General features: G+C 36.4%; 1 protein-coding gene across 3 annotated transcripts in view; it reads left to right on the forward strand.

Annotated features, from left to right (window-relative positions):
• dmd (dystrophin) overlaps positions 1 to 22,707 on the forward strand; it is a 235,127-nt gene that overhangs the window by 110,052 nt on the left and 102,368 nt on the right. For 2 of the 3 annotated variants that reach the window (XM_087791573.1, XM_087791574.1), the window contains exons 10-23: positions 873 to 1,001; positions 1,746 to 1,841; positions 2,855 to 2,953; positions 3,040 to 3,221; positions 4,804 to 4,954; positions 6,720 to 6,839; positions 8,846 to 8,947; positions 9,784 to 9,891; positions 9,958 to 10,137; positions 13,884 to 14,053; positions 16,686 to 16,809; positions 17,696 to 17,774; positions 20,059 to 20,171; positions 21,071 to 21,199. In XM_087791573.1, the coding sequence (XP_087647699.1) occupies positions 873 to 1,001; positions 1,746 to 1,841; positions 2,855 to 2,953; positions 3,040 to 3,221; positions 4,804 to 4,954; positions 6,720 to 6,839; positions 8,846 to 8,947; positions 9,784 to 9,891; positions 9,958 to 10,137; positions 13,884 to 14,053; positions 16,686 to 16,809; positions 17,696 to 17,774; positions 20,059 to 20,171; positions 21,071 to 21,199 (1,782 nt within the window). Of the gene's footprint in view, positions 1 to 872; positions 1,002 to 1,745; positions 1,842 to 2,854; positions 2,954 to 3,039; positions 3,222 to 4,803; positions 4,955 to 6,719; positions 6,840 to 8,845; positions 8,948 to 9,783; positions 9,892 to 9,957; positions 10,138 to 13,883; positions 14,054 to 14,117; positions 14,154 to 16,685; positions 16,810 to 17,695; positions 17,775 to 20,058; positions 20,172 to 21,070; positions 21,200 to 22,707 lie in introns of all 3 variants that reach the window. The other variant, XM_087791572.1, reaches the window with a different exon arrangement.

The following is a 22,707-nucleotide window of genomic DNA, read 5'->3' on the forward strand; positions in this document are numbered from 1 at the left end:
TAAAATAATTTTTAAGTGAAAAAAAACTGTTAACAATGCTATAAAAACAGTGTCAATTAATAAATATTTCCCATATTTAACTGAATTTGTTTTTTTATGAGGTTTCCTTTTGCAAAAATAAAAAAATATTATTATCGTTAAATTGGTGTTGCTTAGATTGTTCAACTGATTCCGACAGCTAGTCTTGAAAAATACAAATGGAATCTAGAGTCTCTCTATGCCATTTTTATGAACACACAACTCATTCTTGATGTTTGTTCAAATGGAAATAAATATAAAGTTTCAGCTTCTTATGGTTTTCTATACACATGAATTCTTCTCAGTTTCCACTTGCAGCTCCTAAATCATTTTTTCATGAAAAGAAACATTGATTACTTTCATTCTGTTACAGGAGAAACTATTGTACTTGAAAAAAAGAAATAAAAAAGTTATGTATTACAGCTGTGTTTATTAAGTCTAAATATAGTTGTTTTTTCAGTCAGTTTTCATCTTCAGGCAGATTTAATCTTGCACCTAATTAACTCCAAGAGTAAAGCAAACACCTACTAGCAAATAGTTTGTGAGCTTCTCTCACACGTCCCTCCAGCTCGCAGCTGATGGAAAAAACAAACCAAATCTCATTATTTTGCAAAGCAGGCGCAAAAGTTCACCTAAAATTAACTTGACATTTGGTCGGAAAAGGAAGCTGTTTGATTATTCGATCCCCAACTGTTTTCCCTCTTTTTGTGCTTTTCCTTTCTGAATGTTGTCTGCTTTTCGTTCACTTCTTCATTTTTGCTTCTCTTCATGTCGTTGCCCTTCATCATCATCATCATCATCATCGTCTCTTCTGTCCTGTTTCACCCACCTATACATTCTGTCTTCTCTCTCAGATCACAGTGAGCGTGGCTCAGGGGCGAGTGCGGAGCCCCTCCCCTCAGCCTCGCTATAAAAGCTATGCCTACACCCAAGCTGCATATGTCAAGTCGCCTGAGCAAAAGAGGAGGCGGTTTACTGAGCAGGTCCGTGTCTCGCGACGCTAACACTCACGCTTTCTGTCACTGGACGCGCTTGTCTAACGCTTGTTTGATGAAATAATAAATCACAACTGTCATGATCTTCACAGGTTGGTCCAAATTCCCTTGGATTATTTGTTTTATTGACGATTAAATAGACGTAAAGCAATGGGAAAATTACGTCTATTAAATAATTTATCAATTAAATTGATCTAAAATGATGTCCTGGTTTGTAACTCAAGTAATAAAACATCAGCATCGAGTAATGACGGATCATAATTGCTGTCATTACTTCTAAAAATAAAGGTTTATTGAACTCCATTATCTCCGACATGAGCGTGCGGCACAAAGGAGATACAAAGAGAGCAAGATGTTGACTGGAGCAGGACAGTTATCAGCAGCGTGGATGTGCCGTGCAAATCTTTTCAGGACCTTATTACCAGAGAGAGGAATAGAGCGTGAAGGGGAGTGACGAGCCGAGATAAAAAGAGAGAAGTTGTTAGTGTCCAGATCAGTAGTGGGCACACAAAGAGAGATACGAGGGGAACAAGGACAAGTTGTTAGGCTCGGAAAGGAGCCAGAGATGCTTGTTGGCTCCAGTAATGGCTAACACTAACAAGCCTCACTTTATCTCACTCCGTCTTTTGTTTACCTTTTTCTTTCCACGCTGCCTTTCGGTTCCCCTTTCCTCACATGTCTCCCTCCGCTCCTTTCTTTATCTCTTTCTAATTTCAATTGTCTTACGTTTAGTTCCTGAGCCCGGGTCAGGAGGAGCTGCAGAGAGGCCTCAGTCCTCTGCCACCAGGGTCCACGAGTCTGGAAAGCTACCAAGCTGCACTGGAAGAGGTGATTCTCAATCTCTGAATGTCTATTGTGTAAAAAACCTGTTTCATATCCCTGATAGAACACATGTTATGCTCGTCTTGTTTTAGCTAGTGCGTTTTTTGATTTGTGTATTTTGCTACAAGGGAACCAATACAATGTATGTAGCACTGTAGTACATTTATTTAATTATATACATCTTGAATTATGAACTGTAGGAAATCTAACTTGCTCCAAAAACATAGCTTCATATAACTGAAGCCCTGGTTATGCCTGCCACTGATCATTGGAATTCAGGATCAAGGCTTTTACATATTAGTTCACGTCATTACTCATTTATTGAATGTTACCCCTAATTCTTTTCTCATTTATTAACTACAGTATACCTCAAACAATCAATTTCCTATACAGTTTACCCCTGACAAAACAATACAAGTATAATTAATTTAATTTTAATTAAAAAAAATTATATATATGTATTTGTTTCCAGATTAAAAATGTAATTCAATTTTCAGTTCAATTTGGTTAAATGTTGCTACTATACCAAAGTGAATTCCTAGTTGTTAGAACCCTTCACTTGCAATGGCAAAAATAATTCTGATTTGAGGTGTCAAATGATAAGAGAGTTATATAAAGGAGGAAAATAACAGGTCACAGAAGATCACAATGAGCTACAACAGACTGTCCTTCTAAGAGCAAGAAACCTTGAGCAGAACCAGACTCGTTGTAGATGAGCTTCTGCTGTGACTGTGAGATGGAGAGGAGAGACGGAGAGAAGTAGTGGGTGAAACGGTGAGAGATGAACAGTGTAGAGCAGCACAGACATGAAGAGGATCTTGGATCTGGTGGCACTATCGACTCAAGGTGAAGGAAATCCTGGATCCAGGTGGAGATGGAGAGACAGGATGACTTAGACATCTATTTTTCCAGTTTTTTGTTACTTACTGTGTGTTATTTACTCAAACAATTTAGTTTTACTCACAATAAACTGTACCTTCATCAAGTTCTCTGAGTTTTCTTGTCTATTCTATTTGAAGGTGTTGACGTGGCTTCTGTCAGCGGAAGATGGACTACAGTCTCAGCCACCAATTTCTAAGCAAGTGGAGGAGGTGAAGGATCAATTCCACACTCATGAGGTAAGTGACTAGTGTTGTTTCTCACATGTACATACGTTCATAAAGATGTAGGAAAGTAGTTCTCATGCCACTTTCTCTCTCACCAGGGCTACATGGTGGAGCTCACCACCCACCAGGGGAGTGTTGGACGGGTGCTCCGGGCTGGCGCCGCCCTGCTGGCTGAAGGGAACTTGACGGACGACGAGGACTCTGAAGTCAGAGAGCAGATGAACCTGTTGAACTCCAGATGGGAACATTTAAGAGTGGCGAGCATGGAAAGACAAAGCAGGTGAGTCACGGAAATTCTCCTCCAGTGTCTTGAAACTTTGAGAGACTTTTATTAGATACGAAGACATGAATATGTAAAGTTGAAAAAAGCCCACACATTGTTATATAAAAACACCTACTTATGAATTAATTTACAAACATAATTAAACAATTCTTGAATGGTCTTGTTCTCAGCAGTGATGCGTGTGGAAAGAAAAGATTAATTTGATCAGAAAAACAACTAAATGTTTAATAGAAATATTGACAAATATTGGACTCCATTAGAAAAAACATTTTCATAATGGTACATTTTAAATATTTGCTTACTATGTACATTTCCATTTTATAAGTGTTCATTTTTTCATATTTTATAAGATCTTTAGATTTAATCAATCAAATGTTTGGAGACTTTTTAGTGTGAGGGGGAAAAAGTTCCATTATTCTTTAAAAATCCTATTAGATTTTCCTTCAAAGGGTCACAGGAGGCTAAAGGTCATTCCTAGATAAACAGTATTAATACATATGTAGTACATATTTATGTGTCTTACAAAGTTGTTAGTCAGTAGATAACTCAGAAGTATATTATAGATAAGGGCTATGACTCATCAAAACAGAAGTCTGCAGAAGTCTAAGGATGCATCTTAAATAGCTCCCACTGATTACACTGAGATATAAAAATCATGAGGTGTGATGAAACTAAATGCGTTACTATACTCCGTAGGCTCTAAATAAAAATGTTCTTCTGATTTTCTTGATGTTAATAGTCTTGTTTTTCCTTTGTATTTGCTTTAATGGTGGAAGTCATCGTGTTTCTTACACTAGATTTAGTTTCCTCCTCTAATAAATTCTGTGAAACTTGTCCTTAATGAAGTCAAATCTGCCAAAATGGAGTTTATTCTGGCAAATCCTGACACAATTTTCTTAGAAGCTCAAGAGTGCAATAACATCCAAAGAGCCTGCCTAAGGGATTTATGAAGTGCTACCAAGAACATTCAGTCATAAAAAACGAGAATCTTTTAATACATATATTTTGTAATCAAGATGTAAATGCAAAACACTTTTTATCGCTAGAGTGTTTTTTTTTTCCCAATTGAAAGCACATATTAAAACACATTTAATAGATAAAGAAAATAAAACTCAGCCTTGAAAAATAACGTTATTTCAACTGTTGAGATGGTTGAGAAATATTACTTAATTCATTTTCCCTGTTAATAATTTATTTTTGTATTTCTCCCTTATATCAATAAAGTTTCCTACAGACATTAGAGGACACAAAGGCCGTGGTGGTTCTCATTATGTTGAATCCAATGATCACTGACACTGAGCCAAATTTAATTAACTGTTCAGCTATCGCCTGTGATAATCTTGTTGATTCGCGCCCAGAGCTTCGCAGACATGGCCTGGACTAGCTAATACCGCTACGATAAGACAGCGGGGGTCTGTCTGGGGCGGGCGTGGACGAAGGAGCATTGTTTGCTGCTTTTATCATAACACACTCGCTTATCAATAAGTCGGGCATCAGTATGCAGCAACGGTTCTTCAAATCGTCGTATTGTTGAAGTGACTTTAGAATTGGAAAATGGTTTATTTGTGATATTTTTCAGACTCCATGAGGTTCTCATGAACCTGCAGCACCAGCAGTTGCAGCAGCTGACAGACTGGCTGGACGAGACCGAGGCACGGATCAAGAGGTTGAGTGACCAGCCTTTAGGTCCTGACCTGGAAGATATCAAGCACCAAGTGGAAGAGCACAAGGTGAATAAACAAGAGGTTTAAATTGAGCTTCCTAGCATGGAGTAGTTCCTTCCAACTTTGGCTCCATTTTGGCTCCAACTCTGGGGGCCCTCAAGTCAGAGACATGAAAAGACACTTGAAACAGCTGTTTCAGCACCAAGGACAGCTCAGCTACTGAAAAACATCTAACCTTATCACTCATTGCATTTATTTTTCTAGAAACAGAACATAAAAGCATCACTGTAACCATTTAAAGAAGCAGATTTTAAGACACTTTAAAAAATGTTGATTTTGACCAGGACTGTAAATCTTGATCAGACAAAGAGCTACAATTTTAAACTCCGTTCAAGTCTTAGGCCGAACTTTATTTACTCATATTAAACCATCTGGATCCATAAATATAAGTTCAAACAGATTCTTTTTTCAGTCTTCGTTTCTATTCAACCAGAGAATGTAAAAAATAAAACTTCAGAAAAGCTTTCTATAACTACAATCAGAGAAAACTGAAACCGCTAATTGTTAAAGCTATTCTCATGTCTATCCGTGAAGAAGTTCTTAACTTTGTGTTGAGATAAATGAAGATATAGGAGCTTTTATTCTTCAGAATTAGAAACTCTTAAGGAGTCACAGTAAACATTTGGACTGCACTAGTATTTATGTTATCAAATGTTGCTCATGCTCTGGAAAAGTTTGCACATGCCTGCCATTATATCTGTACCTTACCTTAAGCTTAATGACTGAATAATTTACCATAAACCAACACGATCTACTTTGATCTTGCAAGAGATTGAGTGTCAAGCTCTCGCCCGCTACATAAAATTACTTGGCAGACTTAATCTGGCCCACAGGCCTGAATTTGACAGATGTTCTGGACGTTATATTATAATCTCCCTTCATCTACTCCCCCTTATTTTTCTCTTTATACAGTATATCTTACCCGCAACATGCTAGCATTCGCTGCTACGTCATTTTAATAATTAAAATATTAATATTTTTCCCACTCTGGCCGTGACCGACTACAAGTTACCATTTCTTATGATGATTTTTAAATCTTACTATTAATTAAGTTAATTAAATATCTTTTAAATAGACAAATGAAGGATGAAGATGTTTCATTATTTACGTTTTAAACTAGATGTCTAAACCTCTTTCTTTCTCCTCAAAGCTACATTAAAATATGAATTGAACTGATCAATAACCACAGAAAACTCGATTGGTTGTAAAGGTCAGATTGGACGAGATTTTACTCACAAAACAGCCTTTCATGCATGATGTTTACTCATTTCTGTTGCCGGTTGTTCCTCGGTTCTTCTGGAATTGTTTGCTACAAATATCATTGGAAGTCAGTCAGTATCTCTGTAAAGTATGTTCGAACCTTTACTTTGAACACAATACATCTAGTTTCTCCCAAGATTTTTGAAGTTGCTTTTCATCTCTAGAATGTGTGTTATTTTAAGTTTGCTTTCAGAAAGAAATGTTATTCACAGAAAAACCTTGGAACCTTGTCGTTGTCTATATAACCTACTAGATTAGCAGCAAAGTTTGCCCTGCATCTGTCACAGACGGGATAATATTTAGGCTCTGAAAACATCTTGAAAACAGATGCTGATTTTATTTTTTTAATTAAGGAATGGTGTACAGCAGAGCTCTGTCCTTGATACTTTGACTTTTACACACGTGACAAGAAAGAGATTGTGTATCAAGCCAATAAATTGAGTCGGAGTAAAACTCAATTTAAAGTGTATTCTTAAACTCAGTTATATTAATTTTGTATGTTGTGCTTCAGTTACTACAGGAAGATCTTGAGTTGGAGCAAGTAAGAGTGAACTCTCTGACCCACATGGTGGTGGTGGTGGACGAGAACAGCGGGGACAGCGCCACCGCTGCTTTGGAAAGTAAACTTCAGGTAAGGAATTGTGTTTAAATATTTAAATAGTATGTACACATTTGCAATATGGTTCATTGAACTCTCTAAGTTGAAGTACTTAAATACCTGACAGGACATATTTTTGTCTTCGTTGTCCTGCCATAATTCAATATTTTAGAGAAACACCTGAGCTGCTGCTGCTGTGTTTGCTAGTAGATCCAGAGCTTTCTTCCTTTTATTCTCCATAGTGATTCAGTAAACCTCTTGCCTTTTGTTTCTCTGGTTAACCTTACCTTTTTTTTTTTTCAATATCATCATATTTTGTCTCTCCGCTTCTTCTTTCTTCTGGTTTGACGGCCCCTCACAGCGATCACTATATATCATGTGGCCCCTGGGGAATTTTATTTGTCCACCCCTGATCTAAAATGTCCCTTTATTAGTCAGACATGGAAATCCTGGTTCTGTTGCTAGCAATGACCTGCTTAGAAACAAGAAGCAAAATGAGATTATTACAGTTTTCTCTAAAGGCAAATTAAAGAACATTGTTAAGACAAAACACAAGTCAATTGAATGCACTGGCCATCCTAGGAGAGATAAAAAAAAAGAAAAATACAAAAACCAACAAGCTTAAAGAAAACAGTCAAAGGTAAATCCGAAAGTCAGGCATAGACTTTGTTTTTTGTATAATTGAGAATTACACTATCGTAATGTATTAATTTTTTCATGTGTATAGGAACCTTGAGCGGAAGTAAAAGGTGACACGAGAGTGTTTAATTCAGCATTGACTATAATTAGGGAAGTTTAACACCACTAGAAGATAAGACCTTGGGAGATTAGGTTGTGTGTCAGAATGTGAAAATGCAAATGGAGGGTGTCTTCCTCTGGTTTCCTGCTGCTGTTGAATTGTCTCTTGATTAATTACAGGACGTTCGTCTCAAGATTAACCTGCTGCGGTTTCGCCACCTTCTACCTTTCTTTGCACGTCATTGTCTTTTAATTTCCTCTCTCCCGGACTTAACCCGACCGTGCTCTCGGGTGTTCTGTCACCCTCATGACTCTCTTCAGAAGGATAAAGGGCTGCAGTCTTTAGCTACTTCAGGCCTCTGTGGTTTCCAGATTGCCGGATCACTTTTCATCCTCCGTTAATTGCATAACCTGTGGAGTTTAAATACTGTCTCGTTATAACAGAGAAAATAGTCGACTCACCGAGTGATCTGTATGAAGAGCTGGCATGTTTTAGAAATGTTGTTTTCACAGATTAGCCCTTATGTAGATTATCAGATTATCTGTAATGTAGCTTGTTGCTAAACAGAAACAGCTATACACAATAAATTAAGCAATTAGCATTGCCCTGGTTTGTGTAGTAAAGAAAATTCTTCATTTTGATTTTCATGTTCCTTTTGGGATGTGATCATTTAAGATCCTACGTTACTTTATGGGTTTTATTGTGCGACATATTGCACTTGAATTTCACATATATGATGACTCGAACCTGCTAGACCTATAAAGATGCCAGTGTTTAAGATAAGATAAGTGAGATCATACAATTCTGCATGACTTACAGAAATCATAACAGATGCTGAAATACATTTTTTGATGAAGGAGGACAATCGCAGAGATAATTACGATGAACTGAGCCTCAAAGAATGACAAGACAATATAAAAATAAATATAACCCTTTTTTTTCAAGTTTCTTCTTTGAGTTATCATAAGCCGTCAATAAGGATTTGTTAATTAATGTTCTTTGTTAAAGTGACAATAGGTACGTTTTTGAAAAAAAAAAGTGGCTCCCCGTGTGTCTGAACAGTGTAACTGCAATCTCGTACTCACTGTTCTCACGAATGTCGTGGTTAGTTAAGAAAGAAGTATCTCAGTACACTGCTCAAACGACACTCACAGACGCTACACCGTATTGACCGGGAAAAGTTAGACGAATCATGAATATAAAAGCAAGATAGTTGTGATGCAAAATGAAAATAATGATTAAATGAAAAAAAGAAAAAACATCATCAAGGAGTTTCTTTTGTGTTTTTGTGTGTGCACAGGTGCTAGGCGACCGCTGGGCAGCCATTTGTCGATGGACAGAGGACCGCTGGATACTGCTTCAAGAGATTTTACTAAAATGGCAGCACTTCACGAATGAACAGGTGCATTTAAACTCTCGATTAGAGAAAAGAAATACACCAAAAAAAACACCACAAACAAGAAGGCGCACAACCATGTTTTCAAGTATTTGCTCAAATTTTTAAAAAGAAATTGGCCAAACAATCTTCATTCAGATACCAAAAACAAAGCACAGGCTAAAATGTTTTTTCACTCCAAGTCATTTTAAAGTTATTTTTTCATGTACATACTGTATATATATATATATATATATATATATATATATATATATATATATATATATATATATATATATACATATATATATGGACATATTTTCTTAACATCACCACAGACAGAAAAATACTTACTAAGCAAAATTCAAAATTCGAGTTTTCAAATTTTATCAGAATATTTATAAAATATCACTCCAAGCTTGGATTAGGATGCAGAAGTAGCATAGAGTTTCACTGGTCTAGGACAGGAAGGACAAAATGTTAGGTCAGACCAGTATTAGGTCGTCTTTATATTCATGGACAGACCTTCAGATAAAAATGATATAAATGATTTGTACAGAGTTTGTGTTTTACTAATTTTCACTATCTTACAGTTTATTATTTTTTAAATAAACTTGACTTAAACAAGCGTCTTGATGTTTCAAGAGCTACAAGCTAATTTTACTAAGGAGTAAATACCATTTTTTTGTCAAAACAAAACGCATTCAGACAGAAACAATGAAAAATACAAATTGTTGTTTTCTCTGTGCGGCTCGGTAACAAAGGCCTCACAGACCGGTTGAGGACCACTGGTCTATGACATCCATACAAAAACTTTGTAAACTATTGTAATCCATCTAGTTGTTCTCCTCTCAACCCTGCAGTGTTTATTCGACTCCTGGCTGACACAAAAAGAAGAACAAGTTTCTACTTTCAAGACCTCCAACCTGAAGGATCAAGCGGAGATGACGGCGTGTCTTCGCCGTCTCGCAGTGAGTTTCAAGACTCGCAATGTTTGTCAATACTAGCGCACAAAATGTCGATATTTTGTCTGCCAGACTATAAAGACGGAGCTGGAGATGAAGCGTCCCACCATGACCAAGCTTTGCTCCATGAGTCAAGACCTGCTGTCCAGTGTTAAAAACAAGGAAATGGCCAGTAAACTGGAGGCGAGACTGGACAGCTTCGCCCAGCGTTGGGACAAACTAGTTCAGAGTCTGGATATGGCCAGCACTCAGGTAAGTTGCTCGTCGCTTGTTCCTACTGAGCTGAATATTTGTGTCAGCTGGTATTTGAATAAAAAAAGAATATATTACCATGCCAAAATCCATGATTTTTTCATTGTTTCTGAAGATACAAACAATTGAGCCGCATCTCTTCACCTCAAACTTTGCTATAATTAATCATTCCAGCCGAGTCCACCGTCATTGTGTGAACAATCACCGCCTGAACGAGCTCCTATTTGACTGTGATTGGAATGTGGTGAAGTGAACATATATTATGCTTTCAACATTCAAGTGTTTCATTTTCATCTGACGGCTTCTACGCAGGAGCGGAAATTCATTATGTTCATGTTTAAACAAACCTTTCGTCATGATTTATGAATCTGATAATTTCCCAGAACAAATGTATAAACTCTGAAACAAAGTAACAATTTCCTAAAATTGTACAATTTAGGAAATTAAAGTTTGTAAATTTGTTCAAGAGATTGTACATGTTTTACACTTGTGGCTGCTGTATAGAACATCACTATGACATCATCATTCACAATTAGAACTAAATGATTTTGATCCCCCACAAAGCTTATATGCAACTAACCACTGAGTCTTGACTGTTGTTATGGTATTTTATTTTTCAAAATGTCCCTTTTACTTTAGAGAGTTATTTTTCTGCTATAATCAGACACATCTATCACTCAAATTGTTACAACATCAAACTAGCTTGAAATATCCTTGAATATCATTTTAAAGGGTGGAATAAAATGGAATTATTGTTCATTTTAGATTAGATTAGATAAAATAGATAGATAAACTTTATTGATCCCTCTGGAGGTCTCCTTCGGGAAATTGTTTTTCCAGCAGACGGCGACACACAGACGATAGATTCATGAAACAAGAACAAGAACAAAGTGCAATGAAAAGAAAATGCAAGATGACACAATCTAAATCTAATGATAAAGAACATAGATCAAAGAAAAATAACAAAGAAAAAGGATACAAAGATTAACATGGAATATTATCTTTTCACTCGACTGCTGCCCCCAAACTCAGAATTAAACAGCCTAAAAGCACAAGGAATGAGTCCCTGAGTCTATTAGTGTTGCATCATGGGAGGAGCATTCGTGCTCCATCTGCTTCTCTGCTCACTGATGACAGTGTTTAAAGGATGACTGTCATCATCTATGATAGACAGTAGTTTGTTGAGTTGGATTGATTTTTTTTAATCCCTTCGGGAAATTGAGTTTCCAAGAAGGAGAACAAAGAGCAAAGAGATAACAAAGTTCAAATATAAAGCTCATATATCAAAGGAAATGACGCTCATTTAGGCATACGGTATTTAAGTTTCTTGAAAGAAATATTTCTTGCTCAATAATGATGGTCTTAAAAAATGTTTGGTCTTATAAAACAGGGGAAAGTCAAGATAAATAAGAAATTATGTCACAGGGGTGAATTGATGCTGCATGGAAAGAAGTCTTCTTGGTGAACATAATGTGAATTCTGGATAAAATAATAGAAATGGAAATAAAAATAAAATATAAAAATGGAAGTGGAAATGCTCTAACAACCTTAACTGCGTTCAAGGACCTCAGCGATTAAAAGTTTACTGAAGCAGCTGTCCTGTTATTTCGTGCTAATTATGCATCAAACGAGGGCAACAAATATTTAATAATAACTGACTTTTCCCACTAAGCTTGTTTATTTCATATCATATGATGTCAAATATCATTAATTTTGGAGTGTCCTTCAGATAATAATGTGTACATTTATAATATCAAATGACCTCAAACTTGACCTCAAGATCTGCGTTTTATTTATCACTTTGCTTTTGATTAAAAGTCATCGCTCATTTGTTTTGTAGCTGTACACACTATAAACTATATCATATAAGAAAGACTCCCTACTTACTGAAGAGCACAACAATAATCAGTCACGGTGCCTAACAGGGGTCTGTAATCCAATTCCCAATCATGGCTCCAAACTTGCTTCACGCGGCTAAATTAAAACGCTCATAAACAACATGTGTCGCGGCTTAATCGGCCAATCATCTTTGTGCTTCTAGGACATAACAAGCAGGTTCATTTACATAATGTTTCACTATAGAGCTGTTCACTGAGAAGACCTTCATTGCTTCTTTTAATTCAAGTCCTTTTTCTCATTGCATTTTCTTTTTAAGCCAAATTTCACCTTTTTACATTTTTAAAAAGTGAAAATGGTCTTCTTGAGAGTCACATTTCCCTTTTTTATTTAACCGGAAAAAATACTTTTTTCTGCTTGATGGACAGTTCTCTCAATTTAATAAGAAGCCCAGTTCATGCACTATATATTTTTTACAAAAGAAACAGTGTTTCTTATCACACACAAGCTGAGTTCAATGCTTGTCCTGCTGAGATGAAACAGCAGCAGCTTGTTATTCTTTTAAGCAGCAGGAACACCTTCTGAGTGCGAGCTGTAGGCCAGTCCAGATCAAACGGAGGCGACTTTCACTTTACAAATGGCAACTTGAGTCGCGTTATACATTCATCAACTGAATGTTCTAGATATACTTTGGCAAACGATCGTCATCTGTCGCTTCATATGAAAAGAAATCAAATTAAAGCGATGGATATTTCTACTCGTAATATTTTGGGATTTACTGTACAAAGGTTTAAAATATCTTCCTGGAATGAGGCTAAAGTCATGAGCTAGTCTTTGTGCCGCTCGCGCTCATCAGTGTATCTGTCATTATGATTCCAGTAATTGCCTGATTGACCTCTGTGGGCAGATCTGGTTCCCTCGCTTCAGCCGGGCATACGCCGGTTGCCATGGCAGCAAGGCTTCCCCAAAAGCTCATAGTTACTGCTTCGTTCTCATTAGGCTCCTCCGAGTCTTTGTGTTTTGGTGAAAGATCACTTCCTAGAGAGAGAGCCGTTGTTTGTGAGTCGCCTCTCAAAAATCATCCAAAATGCTCGCATAATTGTCTTATAAAACTGTGTCTCGATCCAGGGGTCCACAAACTTTTTTAAATACCATTTTATACAGCATAATGTCAGCAATGTTGACCCAGATAAACCTTCATGTGGAAAACATGGCCGCCAAAAAACGAACGTTAAGTGCAAAAATGTACATGAACGCTGAACTGGTTTCTTTGCAACAAGTTCTTTCCAGATATAGTGTGTTTATTACTGAATTTTACTAGTTTACAAGCTAATGTTTTGAGTAAATTTGAACAAAACAAGTGTCTTTAACTTGTCAAGTATCACAAGCTAATGTTACGATTGGAAAAATCCTTTTTTTCGGAAAATTAAAAAACCTGTCAGACGGTAATAATCAATAGAATTGTCGAGGAACAACATATTTTGGACAGTGATGTGGAATGGAATTCAGTTTTACGTCTTTACACAACAACAATATAATACATTAACATTTAATTTAATATAAGAAATATTAAATAAATTGAAAAAAATGAGTAAAGAAATAAAAAAAATTGATATTGGGAATGAATGCAAACAAATACTGTTAAAAAAATACAGTTTTTTTTATATATATATACAGAAAACGAGTGAATGTATTTAAATGACACCATTTATTGTAGCATTCTTTAATTACTGTGTTGCAATAACTCTCTTCTTTTTTCTTTTTTTAATATATACTTTTTTTTAATGTAAAATAAAATATATTGCAGAGAGGTATAAATTGACCACATCAACCCATCAATGCCTCTCTGGTGCAGGTGTTTCTTTTTGACTTATTAATTCAACCTGCCGTCTGTGTTTGTTGACCCGCAGGTCACCACTTCTGCCACCACGACCCAACAGTCCGAGGTGACCCACACGGTCGCGGCGACGGTCACCAAGGTTACCACCAGGGAGAAGGTGTCAGCTGTGCGCCAGATGCGAGAGTCCCCGCCACCACAGAAGAAGAGGCAGGCGGCTGGGGATTCTGAACTCAGGAAAAGGTAGTTTGACTGGCACTTGAATCCCGATTAGCCCGGCCTCGTCTAATTTGAACGAACATTCCAGTTTCATGCAACCGTTTCTGCTCACTTATCTCGGCAGGTAAGAGGAGAAGCTCTGCAGTTAATCGTGTTTCTGTAGTGGCAGCGATGAGAGTGACGCTGGTAGCCAAGTAGATGTGTTAAGAATAATGACTTTGATGAGACATGTACAGCTGCACTGTAAAAGTTGAAACCTAAGAAGAAGTGTTTATTCTTAGTTAAAAGTTGTGTAAATTGACTTCATGATGAGCTGAATTCACCTTATAACTCCAGATAAATATTGTGTTTTAAGATATTAAGACATGCAGCCTGAATTAAAAACTAATTCTGCCAATGTGGTAAGAATTTATTTATTTTTAAACAATTCTTCTTGTCACAATAAACTTTTTTTTCTCACCATATTGGCAGTTTTTTCACTGTTTAAAAGCAATTTTTTATACAAGACTAAGGCCGTCTTGTATAAAAATATAACTTGAAATTAGATATTTTCTAGACTTTTTTTGTTTAGTTTTCAGGCTGTTTTTCTTACTTGAATACTTAGTAGATTTCACTTTTTGCAGCGTGTGGAATAATTTTAACTCAAATAAAGATCTAAACGATTCAAGCGGAAATATAGTTAAAAATAAATGTCTAAAAATGTGAAATAAAGTTACATTTATGTTTTAGCACAAATATCCTTAGTTATTAAATCTAATTAAGCAAAGTTGAAGTTGACTTCAATCTAATAATAATTGGTTAATTATCATAAATAAGTAATGCTTATTTTTCAAGTGTACATCTTTAAAAAGGTCTAAATTGTAATAGATGTCTCCACATTTATGTCAAGTTAAATTTTGTCTAGAGAAATGATTAATTGAAACTGATATTGTGCTCCAAGGTCGGAGTAGGTTTGCCAGTATGATTACATTATGACATTATTCAGAATGTGTTGTTAAAAAAGACGCAGAATTAAATCATCTGAACAATAACAAACATTTCAATTCACATTAACTTTGCAAAAATCATTCAATACAGACAGAGAGAGACGTGAAATATAAAAATGCGGATACATTTTAAATGATTAAATGAAATCCGAAAATGTAAAAAGATAAATAAAAGAAAAAGATTTGTTAAAAGTTGCTTAACTTTTGTTATCTCAGGGTGAAACATCCGATTTCATATTCAGAATAAGAAGCTACAACCCCTTTTCTAGTCACAAACTCCGGTTGCTGTCTCCATCTTCACGAGGGCAGCGCTGTGTCAGCGTCTCAGTGCTGCAGCCTCACAGTAAGAAGGTTACAAAGTTCTATTTCAGCTGGAGGCAGCTTTTGGAGCACATTCAGGTTCTCTCTCTGTGGAATTGAAATTATCTTGCTCGTCTTCACGTGCCCTCTTGCTGCACTGGTGACCTTTCCAGGAGGTCCCGCCACCTTTAGCCCTGTCTAGCTGGGACAGACTCTAGCACCTTGTTGCCCCGTATAAAGAATACATATGTCAGAGAGGTTTAGGTAGAAACATGAATAAGAATATGCATAGAAAACATTCATTTTACATGAGTTTCTATTTCATACCATTGTTAAAAAATGTCGAATATATTTTTTAAATATTCCTATTTTAGTGTCGTGTTCAGAGACGCTTTTCTTTTAGATTTGTTCTGGACAATGTGTGGACGATCCGACCGAAAACCCCTCTTGAAATAAAGTGCATTCTCAAATCTTCACCACAGACACAAATGAGTGAAACAGACAAGTCGGTTCCTCAATCAGGAAAACACAAAAAACGTTCCTTGTGTTTCGGCTGACAGGCAGCGTTCAGCATATTATGTCCTTTCTGCTGCCGCATTTAATGGAACTCAGAGGTGTGAAGAACAAAATGAGAAATCTGAATCGCCGTCAAGGCGAGGATGCAGGGCAGTGGAGTATTTTAACTCGAGTATAAAAGCTGAACGATTGCTCCTGAAACATGAAGGGAAATATATTTAAGGTTATAGTTGAGGTTCAGTTGGATGGATCGTGAAGGAATGTTGATAGAAAACAATACAATGAAACTTCTTGTTGATTTCTACCTTAATGTCTTTTATCCTCATGCAGCTTCACTGTAGAAAAACCTGCACAAATATAATAAAAAGTTTCACATGTTTATTTGGGTTAATAGACATCAAGTTTGTAATAGAACATCCGGGTGAATAAATGTGATTTAAACTGAGAATGGAAGGAAACGTATCCGCAGGAATTTATAAGTTCTATGTTTGTCATCAGCTTTTTTCGTGTTTTTTTTTTTTATTCCTTAACAAAAACATGGACAATGGCAGAGCCTACAAAGTATTTGAAAGGAAAGGGCAGGGTCACAGAGGGCACCGGAATATAAGGTGAGCAACAACACAAAAAGAACAACCTCTGGTCCGAAACAGAGAGAGAATACAAGTTGGAGCCGGGAAGAAAAGGTTATTCCGTCATTTAGGAGATCATGTTTCAGCTCCTGTTATATTTCTGTGGAATAAATATATTGGGTTTATTGTTTCTAACATTTGACTGCAGCTCTCCGAGAATCCAACCCTCGGCTGATTATTCTGTAGTTTTCTCATTTGTTTTCTCTGCTGCATGTCTGTCCTCAGGTTTGACGTGGACTTCACTGAGGTGCACAGCTACATGACCCGGGGCGAGGCCATCCTACAGAGTCCAGAGTTCTCCGTGTCAAGAAAAGTCGGGAGCGTCCAGGACCTGTACGACAAAGTCCAGGTGTGTGAGGAATCTTGAGCGGTTGAATTGAACATATTCATTGTTGAATTTGTTACTGTAATATTTTTTAAGCATTTAAATAATTTAATTTAAATATTTTCTATGTTGAAATGTTGAGTTTGTTTTTCTTTTATACTTCAATAATTCGTCGGTATCTCAGTACTCTTTTATTGTCTGGTGTCAATACTATATGACTGTTTTTATATTAAATTAAAAAAGGTACAAATTAAAATATAGTGAATTTAAAACATTTATTTTTATTTTATTGGAGTTAGAATATCAAACTCTATGTGTAAAAAATGTTCACATTTCAGATCACATGATCTTTTGATTGGATGAAAAGTTTATATTATTGAATGCAAGTAATGCAAAGTATTCAATAGAAACAAATTCAACCTTTTAATATATACATTATTGAAATCATGTATTGAATTTTTTTAAAATCCAACTTCAATGAAGAAAAAAACGTTCAATATTCTATATATTTACTTTTTTAGACTAACTTTAGACTAGGTTGTTGATCTAGATTTGAGTCCAAAGACGTAAAAACTTCAGACAGTCTGTAGAAAAAGAAAACTGTAGAGGAGAAGGCTGATGAGTCACACCATCAAGGTGCGTGAAAGGGTTGTTGATCAGCCGATGATTCCTGCGTCAGACGATCGACTTCCATTAAAGTTTACAACTTCTGGTCTTAATCTTTTATTTTGCCTCCACTTTTGAACCCATGAAACTACTCGTATAGTCTTTTTTACAACATATTTTAACCCATCTTCAATTTGTTTAGTTTTTTTTTCCACTTTTGTCCAAGTTACTCTGCCTTCTCGCTGTTTTTTTTTCCCATTAACTTTCTGTCTTTCTTTGCTCTATCTCTTTCACTTTGCTACAGGCGATTGAACGAGAGCGGCCGGAGAAATACCGAAAGCTTCAGGAGGCGACGCGCACGGCACAGACCCTGGTCGAGCAGGGTAACTAACACACACACACACACACACACAAACACACAAACGCGCGCACACCCTGTCTGTCCCCATGGCAACAACCTCACCTGTCCCACCCTCGCTCCCTGTCTCCATAGAAACGCTGATAGAGAGGAAGAGACGGAAAGAGAGATGTTTCTTTTCTTCTCGCTCCGCTCTGTCCTTGTACAATTGTTGAGCTTCCTAAAAGCAAGTGACACTCGATTTATACTTTTTGCTTTTTTAAATCTCTCCGCGGCTTTTAACCTTTGCCGCACCAGAACCTGTGAGAACGACCTTTAACTTTTTCGGCAACAAAGCGTGCGTCTGTCGGGAGGGACAAACCTATTGAAGTATTGAAAATGTTGAAGGATTAAATTCCTGTTTCATTTCTGCCTTTTAAATAGCAGGACAAAAACAGCTTTTTTATTTTTTGTCAAATGTTTTTACTGGAGTAGGAAAAAAAGAAAAGGTCCTACTGAGCGTTCACTGTCTTCAAGTGGTCGTCCTTCATCTCAGCAGAGGCAGAGACTCGTTTGAAGTCTTCATTTACCACCAACTTTCCTGAAGTAAAAAACATTCAGTTGGGAATATCACATAGTTTTTCTGCTTTTTATGAGATGCTTTGAATCATTTAAAAGACAACAACACTGTGAAGTAAACATATTAAATTGTTTGCTTTGTTTAACTTATTAAATTATTGAATAAATGACTTGGGACATTTGAAGGAGAATAAAAATGCTAGCCCTGATTAAAGAGAAAGATTATAATTTTATATTCAAATCAAATACTTACTGACTTTTGTCTTAAACTCATGGTATTTTTTATTTCCCTTATTATCAATCAAGGTCAATTTCTGAAACATGTGTATCAGACGCAGAGTTTAGAAATGAATGTGCTTAAAGGTCACTCAAAAGCAAGTATGACAATAAGGTATAAAGGTATTCCTCATTCAAAGATAAGAAATATTGAAGATAAAAAAGAACACAATTCAAATAAGATGGCAGTATTAAGTGGAAAAAAAGTATGTAATGTATAAATACAAAATGGTCTCATATACAGTTTGTGTGTTGTACTACTTTACCGTTCAACTTACACTTGTTTCATCTCAGGGTCAAGGTGACCCAAAGGCCAGAAAACAAATGTTTTTGTGGTATCCCTTGTGTAGCCTTTGGATCAAGATAAACAACCTCCACCACTGCATATGTATTTTCGGAAGCCAGGGAGGTAATTGACCCTGTGACGACACAAGGGATACCTCAAACACATTTGTTTTTGAGCCATCGGGTCATCTTGACCCTGAGATAACATAAGGGTTTAAAATGAAACGATGACATCTCAATCTCATGCTAATATAACTTAAATCCCTTTAGACAATTATAATAAACGCAAAAGAAATGAAATAATTTATTTTCTCTTACTGTGCGACCTGGTATCAAACGCCACGTCGTAGATTGATGTCTCATCTCTCTTTTCAGTGTTCTGTTGTTCAGTTTGAACGAACCTACAATATCAATAATAACTTGTGTTTTTATTTACCGTTGAATTTCTCGCTTCAGTCTTTCACTGAAGTTGGACAAGAACGACAATTGATTTGACATTTAAAGACGTTACACAATTTCATAAATATAATGAGATACGTTTCTGAAGTTCATACAAGGATTTTGATGTCAGTGAAAAAAAAAATAGTCATTCAGGCATCAAAGATTTTCATAAAATAATGTTTCTCATTCTCACTTCTCTACCGGTCATAATCTTTAGATATGTAAAGTACCGAGCAGGTTGAAACTAAGCCGACAGTAAGAGTAGATTTTCTTAAACTGGAGGGAACTTTTTCAGCACTTTGTGTCGCACACACAGACCGGCCAACCGGGCTTCTGCCTTTTCCAGGTCCAATTATCCTCCGGCTCAGGGGCTTTAGTTTGCCCTTTCAGAAGCAGGAGCATCAATCCATCTTTGTACAACTTTAACATTGATTTTGCTCTCCTGGAATCTTTCGGAGGTTTTTCAGGGCAAGAGAATTTTAAGAGGACTTTAAAAAGGCCATTTACATCCCAAAATGTCAGTTACCTGCAAGCATGGATGCGTGTGTCTGTGTTCAGTAAGCAGGCAGATAAATGGCTTCTGCTCCTGTAAATATTGATGACTCCCTCAACTCCCCTACAGATGACATTCGCCGCATCCAGTGCTCGCTGAGTGCTTCCATTCATGTCCTCGCCCGACGGAGGCACCAAGACGCATGCATCACCCGGTGTGTGTGTTTATGTGACAGTTGTCTCTCCGTGTCTTTCAGAGGGGAGTCGTGCCGATGACATTGCACAAGCAGCCGAGCAGCTCAACCAGCGCTGGGTGGGTTTCTGTGCCCTTTTGTCGGAGAGACTGGCGTGGCTGGCCTACCAGACGAAGGTACCTTCACAAACAGAAATATATGCTGAAAGAAAATGACTCGGCAAATCTCATAACTCTCTGTTGTCTTTAGGATATAATTAACTTTAACTTATAATTAAAGTTTAAGTGTTGCTACCTCTTATTTCTTAGAATACTGTTCATTTATCAAACTACATTTTAAGCCCATTTCTCTTGTGCTTTTTAAGTATCTTATTTTTATAAATATTTTTTTATTCATATAATTTTTTTAATATTTTTTTTATATTTGTCTTATATTTTGATGTCATATGTATTTTCCTTTTGATGGAATATCTTGTTGCCCAGGTTTTGAAGTAGCTTTGCCTTACGAAAAAGTAAAAAATAATGACTTTGTAGAAATCAAAAACATATAAATGACAAATGGTTATGTAGAAATATAACCAAATGACCCAAAAAACGCATAGAAGATGATTAATACATGCATTAACATTACTAAGAAGGAGCTCCAATGATGAAAATCGTCCTAATTTAAAATGTCTTAAACATGGTATACATTTAATTTAAATGAAACCTATTTGAATCTTCAGGGAAGTTTTCTGAGCCCCTTTAAATTAACCAAAGTAATTGAAAGTCTGGTACTCAGAATGACTTTTAATTTCATCCAAATAGGACATATTTTAATCTTCATGGGGGTCTTTCTTGCCCCCATTCCCTTGACCCCCCCCCCCACACCCCCTCAGTTTTAATACTTAAAGGTGTGAAAATCAAATCTACTCATGACAAAGTAGACCTCAAGTGATTTGAATAGATTGATAAAAGGAACTTTTTTTCTGTTTTCCTTGAATGAAAGTTTACTTTTCCGTTTTCATTTTGAACACCGAGCATGACCTTTAAAATGTACATTTTAATATCTCCTTTGAAATTGTGTGTCTGTGCAGGTAGTGGCCTTCTACAACTTGTTCGAACAGTGTGAGCAGGCTGTAGAAAACAGCGACAACTGGCTCAAAGTCCAACAACCTCCAGCTTCCGAAGCAGAACCCCTCAAAGTACAACTAGAGAGATGTCGGGTAGGTTCAGAGAGAGAGAGTATGTGCTGCATATATACAGTATATCACTTGAAAATCTTCATAAAATCGATTTTTATATACATTTTCTTCATGTTTAATTTATTTACATACATTTTTTTATTTCCTGCTTCACATATATTAACAGTCTTTGTCTGTTTCCTCCACTTTTTTCATTGCTCTGGCTTTCTGTCTCTTTCCATGCTTCTGTTTATCACAGCTGTTTTATGTGAGTATCATATAAATCCTTTTCAGGTATTATCGCTCCCCTTCTCCTCCACTGTCTTCACTGGGAACTAATTAAAAAACTCTATGAAATTCTGCAAAAAGTGTTTGAAAATGTACCACTTTTTTTTTATATTCACATCCCCTCTGTGAAGTGGGCCTCAACTGTCAAGTTTATTCCTCAAGAGAAAGAACAAAGAAAATGTTTTGTTTTTTTTAACTTTTGAGGACAAGACAGGTTCATAATTGAGAATAGTTGTCGGAGATATAACACTGTAATTAGAGATGGAGGTGTGTTTTGATCAAACAGACATCATCGTGTCAGTCACGGTGAGTTTTACTTTATTTAAAGCAGAGATCGGTGAGACAATTAGATGAATAACTTTGAAACAGTTTTATAACCACTTTTTTCTTTTGATTTAGAGGCGTTTGCAATATTTTTGCATAAGAATTGTTATTTTTAGAAATATTACCGTTTCCAACTCAGACGTGTGGGCCAAATCTGGCCCGCCAAGTCAAGAACCCACCAGATGGTTTGGCCTAGAAATTAGATTAAAGTTCATGTTGACATGTTTAATTATAAAGATGCCAGTTTTTAAGATAAAATAAGAAATAGTGATGTCATGGATGTCAACAGTTTAACAAAAAAACATGAATAAACATGAAATTGAAGGAAAGAAAGGAAGGCAAACATAATAATTCATATAAATTGAATCTTGAACAATTGGAAAAAAAACAATGTCGCATCCAGATTAACACTTCCTGTTACAGACAGTCTGTAAATATTCATGTTCCTCAACCTGTGACTGAGCTTAAAGACCCCTGGAATTGAGGATTAGAAAAATGGCAACTGATAAGTGAAGAAAATTGATTAAAAACGTTTGAATAGATTTGTAAAATTCATCAAAAATCTTTAATAGGATGACTTCTGCTTGCTTTCAAGGGTGATTTTGTGTAAAATGTTAAAAGTCTTTCTTTGAAAGAGGTTGATGATTTCACTAGATAAATGCCTCGACTTGACTGTGTCTTCATCTGCACCCTCCAGTCCCGCTGGTACAGCCACTCTATCAACTTCAACACTAAAGATTTTAATAGACCACACAGACAGTTGTCTTGACTCCCTTAATCCCCGCTGCTCTTCCTCCCAGACATTTGTGGAGCCGAGCTATTCTTCCGAGCTTTTTCCTGCTGCACATTCTTCTTATATTAAAACATAACCCAGAGGAGAAAGTCAGTTTGGTTGTTTTAGAAATTAATGGGGTTTTTCTTCTCGTTTTCTTTGTTGC

This window comes from Callionymus lyra, chromosome 5 (genome assembly GCF_982586985.1).
Source record: "Callionymus lyra chromosome 5, fCalLyr1.hap1.1, whole genome shotgun sequence".
In the NCBI taxonomy this organism is placed as follows: Eukaryota; Metazoa; Chordata; class Actinopteri; order Syngnathiformes; family Callionymidae; genus Callionymus; species Callionymus lyra.